We start from the raw sequence: 6,000 nt of genomic DNA, 5'->3' as shown, positions 1-6,000 counted from the left end.
GGTGGTAATTCTTGATTGATTGATTGATCAAAATTATTATTTTTGTATGTACAGAATACTGTGTATCATTCATTCATTCTATTCATTCGTCCGGTCCATTCGTTCCACTCGTTCGGTCTATTCGTGCCATTCATCTTTCTTTCATCCTTTTCTTCTTTTTTGCCACGTGCATGTGCATGTATGTATGTTGAGTTTTTTTTTTTTGTTTTGTTTTTTGTTTTGTTTTTTGTTTTGTTTTTTGTTTTGTTTTTTGTTTTGTTTTTTGGTTGAAGTGCTGGGGTTTGGTGGGGATGAAGGAAAAGTTGGGGGGAGGGGAGAGGGGAGAGGGGAGGCTCGCGCTTCTGAGTTTGAGTTAGTTGATTGATTGATTGATTGATTGATTGATTGATATACCTAGGTGTGTAAGAGAGGGGGGAGAGGGAGAGTGTGTGTGAATTAATAGATAGATGAATGGATGGATAAGATGAATAGATGGATGAGATGAGATGTGTTGTACTACTGCATTGTATCGTATCGCGTCTTCTAAGTACAAATACCCATCTCGTTCTCGTTCTAGCTCTGGCAGTCTTTACCAATCAAGCAAAACCCGACTCGAATCGAATCGAATCGAATCGAATCGAAATGGCGGGATGCCCGGAAGATATCTATTCTATCCGCTTGATAATTGATTTTTTTACCGGGCTGACTGACTCGTTTGTTCGTGCCTTTGCAAGACTGGACGATATACTCAATCTATTTGTCGCTTGTTTGTGATCGGTGGTGTTGATGTTAGGCTCAAAGTCAGCTAGTTTCGTCGTGGGTATTGCTGTTGAAGAGCGTTTGTTGCTTGCTTGCTTGCACTGTCTGTTTGTTGACTTTGCGCTTGTGTTGTTGATGGCCCCGAGGTGAGACGAGACGGGCGGAGCTCGCTTGAATGAAAATACAGTACTTATAAGCGAGATATTTATTCACTCGGGCCATGAGTGAGAGAGAGATGGACTGGATTGTTCTTGAAGGGTAGAGACGGCACAGATGGGGTGCAAAGAGAAGTAACAGCTGATGGAGAATGGTGAGTTAGCGTTACCCCCCATGCGTGTACTGTGCCATGTTCGTTGGGGGTTGCAGATCGAATAGAATTAGCCACGACGTATGAATACCATGCATGATACGATGCGGTTACGAACATGTGAGCTTAGAACTTTTAGCTCTCATTAAGCTGAGTATGAAGTTTGAAAGAGACTTTGCTATACTGGATTGGATCATTTGCAATAGCTTTCAATGACAAGTTACTTAATTAAACCTCTGGTGATGTTCAACCCCCTTCGGCCGAGGGCTACTCGGGATGAGAACTCGCGATCGGGACGACAAACTCAACTTTCTACCATGTGCAAGTACACGAAGTTTTCTCGGAGATATCGTCTCTGGAAGGGACTATTACATTCAGAAAGAAATTGAGAAATGATGGTATCTTATCTGGAAAATCGGATGGATAAATTCTTGTCACGTGTGATCTCCCTTCATGACGTAACTGGATACGGTCTAAGGAATCCCATCTTTCGGAGCACGATCTTAAACCAAGTACATTATTATAATATCTAATCAATAAATCTTTGGTCTATCTTCTTGCTTCGAATCGTAATAATACTGCTCAAGAAGAGCCAAAAATGTTCACAAAGACCAGAGATGTTATCATTGTGAGAGCCCCCGCTCCTTGACACTGCAAAGACTCAAAACTTACAAACTCAGGTTGGAGGATCATTAGGTGGACTCATGAGCGGATTGATGTTGAAGCACCTGGGACATAATGTACGAATTTTTGAAAGAAGTCCGACAGCGATGTTGCAGGATCAAGGTGGGCTCTCTATTTCAAGCCCTGCATGCGAATTCCATTAAATCAATCCTCTATGAAATTCTCTAAACAGACAACCACAGGAGCTGGAATAGTCTTCGGACCAGAAGCCCAAGAATACTTCTCAAAACACGTCAAGATCAATCGTCACTTATCCGTACCCAGCCACCTTCGCCGCACTCTTGACAGACAAGGAAAGGTGATCAGTGAGAACGATAAGCGACAGGAGATGGTCAGCTGGGATTTGCTGTACAGTGCACTGAGAGCTTGCTTTGATGGCGTCAAAAGCGATTATTGCATTGTACCAGAAAAGCAGACAGGGGAGGGCGATGCCAAGTATTTGTATGGTAGGAAAGTAATCAATGTCAAAGACAGCGGAGATCAGGTTGAGGTTGAGTATGAAGACGGTGAGGGAAGAACACAGAAAGAAGCAGCGGATATGGTCCTCGCTGCAGATGGGCCAAGCTCAACGATTCGGAAATTGTTGCTGCCAGAGGTGGAAAGGAAATACGTGGGGTATGTTGCTTGGAGGGGTACAGTGCCTGAGAATGAAGCTTCGGATCTGATGAAGGAGACGTTCGTGGATCACTTCATGTTCTATCATGCTCCCGGATGTCAAATATTGGCGTAAGTTGACCGACCATCTTGTTCTCAAAACACAAGCGAAGACTGAACGAACTTAGCTATCTCATTCCAGGCAAGAACGGAAGCGTTGAGCGTGGATCGAGACTTATGAATTGGGTGTGGTACTGCAACTACGCCGAAGACTCGCCCGAGTACCAAGATCTGATGACGGACGTGGATGGGCATCGGCACCACTTCTCGATGCCAGTTGGGAAGATCAAACCTCATCTCCAAGAGCAGATTAAGCGAACTGCCACCGAAGACCTCCCCACAGCGTTTGCAGAGCTGGTTCGCAATACGGAACAACCGTTCGTGCAGTGCATAACGGATGTCATTTCGCCTCGAATGTCATTTTTCGATACCAAGTTGTTACTTATGGGAGATGCGATTGCTGGGTTCCGTCCTCATACAGCGGCTAGTACAAGTCAGGCGGCCTACGATGCTTTGTTGTTGGAGAAGAGGATGAGAGGTGAGATCTCGGAGGAAGAGATGGAGCATGATATAATGGATTATGCGAAACACCTTACAGCAGGTGGTATTCGTATGGGAAACAGAAGCCAGTTTGGTAATGAGGGTATTGATTTGAAGGTGAGTAGGCAGCAATGATGTTTGTTTGATATTGTCTCCTGTTGGGCTCAATTGAGTTAATTTCTTGGGAAGGAAATCGCAACTTCCGTGCGGCTATCTCATTAAGATCCAATGCTGCCTTTGCTCTATAATGAGAGAATATAGGGCTGTGAAAATAGAATATTATAACCATCCTATCTCGCGAATTTCGCTCTCAGCCGTTACATATAACCTCTCTTCTTTCTTATATCCTAGCTTTGCATCTGGCAGTCGGAGGATCATACGTCCCCCTCATCCCAGGCAGTCAAATTGCTCTACTTTGAGGAGCATCAACACTCTGGGCCACAGGAGCCTTCTTCTTGATCTTCTTCCACCTTAACCCTAGCGTACATACAAACGCTACCCCCGAAACAATAGCACTCACCAAGAACGTCTTCTTCACAGCATGATTATATGCGTCCAGCACCAAGCCCTTCTGATAATCAGCCACCACATCGACGCCACCTCTCGCACCAGCGTCCACAATCTGTGCTGTCAACTCGGGAGAGACAGATTGCAACAACTTGTCCACCAAAGATCTCCGAAAGACGTTCTGTCCAATACTAGCAGCCAATGTACCTCCAAAAGATGGAGCGAAAGAAGCGAGTGCTCCCGCAACAGGGATATGTTCATCCCTAACATTGACCCTCACAACCGTCGCACACAATGCTAGTGTACTACCAAATCCGATGCCGGCCAGTATCTGATATCCAATGATATGTCCTGCACCAGTATCGACTTGAAGTGTACACAACAAACCACAGCCTATCACATATATAGCCGTTCCAACAATCATGAATGGGTTGTACCAACCTGTCCAGCTTACACCTGCACCGACAAAGAGTTCCGTGAACGTGACAGAGAGCAGATATGGTAGCGATCGGATACCCGATGCTGACGCAGACAGACCTTTAGCTGATTGGAAGTAGAATGCCAGGTAGAAAGTATGGGTGTTAGTCCCGATAGAAAGTAAAATTGCTATCAATTGAGCGAGAACGACGCTTCGATCGGAGAAGACACGGGGTGGAATCGTTGCGCTGAAGTCTGTGAGCTGAAATCACACGTGATGGAAAGTAAGAAGACGGACTTTTCGTGAAGATGAAACTGAAGCACGACAAAGGCGATGAGCAGAAGACCAAACCCAAGCATCAGACCCCAAGCCGTCGAGTTCGACCAGGGAATACTGTTCCCGCCCCATTGAAGCGCGAGAAATAGGCAGACCATACTTGAGATAAACAGTGTCGTGCCTATCACATCCATCTTCTTGAACTTCTCCTCAACACTGAGCTTCATTTTCTCTCTCTTCGGCTCGCGGAAAGCAAAGAGCATCAGGAGAACCGAAATCCCACCAAACGCTGTGACAGTTATGTCAGACTGGAGAAACGCACGAGGGCGTCATGGCAAGACATACGGAGATTGATGTAGAAGCAGAAACGCCATGTTAATCGTGCACTGCTTGTGAAGACACCTCCCACAGGTGGTCCTGTAAGTCCCGCCGCGCCATACATACTTGACATGACGGACAAGTAGAGAGCTATACGACGCAGCGGGACGGCGAGCTGGATCAAGATCACTGCATTGAGTTAGAACAGTGAGACAGAAAGGGAGATTTGAAAACGTAAACGTACTTCCGCCTCCAAAAATCCCTGCACCCCCAATCCCACTCACCACCCTCCCAAGTATGAACACAGGGGAATTTGGCGACAGAGCAGAAACGAGGGATCCTGTCTCGAACAGAAGGAGAGCACAAAGCATAACGTATTTGATCGAGAAGAACGTGTAGATCTTGCCAAACGAGGGCTGCAGCGCCATGACGGGCAGGAGGTAAGCCCCGCTGTAACATCCAATGTCGGGGATGGAGTGGAACTGGGTTGTGATTGCCGGGATGGCGGTTGCTGGTATGAGAAAGATGATCAGATATTGAATACATTGGATCTTGGATATGGATAGATGGTGAGAATTGAGCGTGAGGATTTACACATTATAGTTGTGTCGAGAGCGACCATGAATACCATGAGCATGAGTGATACTGTGAGTATCGCGAAGCGTATCCCAGTAGGGTATTCGACTTCTTCAGGTACGCTGGCTATGACTTCTTCATCATCAGGCTTTGCAGTCGAAATAATATTTCGCGTGGTATCTGGGCAAGTCTCAATAGGTACTTGAGTAATCGAGTCCACATTTCTGACTCCCGGGGTCTGGGGTTGTTGATCCGAGAGCTTGATTTCGTCTGCCATGTTGAAGAAAGAAAATATATAATTTGCAGAGGCGGAGAATTAAATTAAAAGGTTGTTAATGAAACTCCTCTTGAAGTGACGTAGTTCCCTCAACTGCAGATATGAATGTAAGATATAAGGGAGATTTCAATCACAGCTTGTCAATAAAGCAAAGCAGGTCAATCATGTGATTGAATATTGCACAAGAGAGTCCGAGATTTAGTTCTCGAGGGGGAATCGCAAGTCCCTTGGGAATTTTAAAGTAGACCTTGTCACCGAGACAAGCTTCTGATTGGCGATATCGTAATGCTGCTTGACCTGTCAGGAAATGCGGTCAACCTGTCAATGAGCTTGTCTTCTCCAGGGGTGTGTGGTGGCATATGTCAGCACCAGGCCATCTTGAGATATCTCGTTGGTTGTGCCGCGGTGGAACTCGGCACGTCCAGACGAGAGGGTATGCCTTTTGAGAGTTAATTTGTTTTAACAGCTTGTTAAACATCTTGCTAATCTTGTACCATTATTCAAACATTTTCTCAAGTCTCTGGGGACTCTTTTATCTGGTATTGTGACCGACCTTCTTTCATGCTTGACACCCACTTTATGCTTGTGTTGAGAGAGAAAAGCACTATAATTCAACGTCACCGCCACAAATGTCCCTGAAGTGATAGGTATGTGGTCTGGACATGAGATGCTGACAGATCACTGGATCTTCGCAGGGCGTCTGCC

At 45.7% G+C, this 6,000-nt stretch overlaps 2 protein-coding genes across 2 annotated transcripts; one reads left to right on the top strand and one right to left on the bottom strand.

The window, feature by feature from the left end:
* Window positions 1-1,574: 1,574 nt before the first annotated feature.
* On the top strand, window positions 1,575-3,145 carry ONS95_003603 (uncharacterized protein; the record flags this gene model as incomplete). Its single annotated transcript, XM_058496919.1, has 5 exons — window positions 1,575-1,673; window positions 1,726-1,831; window positions 1,912-2,455; window positions 2,512-3,040; window positions 3,113-3,145. The coding sequence occupies exons 1-5, from the start codon at window positions 1,644-1,646 to the stop codon at window positions 3,143-3,145; spliced, it is 1,242 nt and encodes a 413-aa protein (XP_058352861.1). The 5' UTR covers window positions 1,575-1,643.
* Window positions 3,146-3,200: 55 nt separating this feature from the next.
* On the bottom strand, window positions 3,201-5,573 carry ONS95_003602 (uncharacterized protein). Its single transcript, XM_058496918.1, has 5 exons — window positions 5,037-5,573; window positions 4,687-4,953; window positions 4,470-4,631; window positions 4,146-4,413; window positions 3,201-4,095 (listed from the first exon to the last, which is right to left on the bottom strand). The coding sequence occupies exons 1-5, from the start codon at window positions 5,293-5,295 to the stop codon at window positions 3,324-3,326; spliced, it is 1,728 nt and encodes a 575-aa protein (XP_058352860.1). The 5' UTR covers window positions 5,296-5,573; the 3' UTR covers window positions 3,201-3,323.
* Between the last annotated feature and the right edge of the window lie 427 nt (window positions 5,574-6,000).

The sequence above is a fragment of the Cadophora gregata genome, assembly GCF_030347475.1.
Source record: "Cadophora gregata isolate MNR1 chromosome Unknown scaffold_13, whole genome shotgun sequence".
Lineage (NCBI taxonomy): Eukaryota > Fungi > Ascomycota > Leotiomycetes > Helotiales > Ploettnerulaceae > Cadophora > Cadophora gregata.
This window is presented reverse-complemented; position numbering and strand designations above follow the sequence as displayed.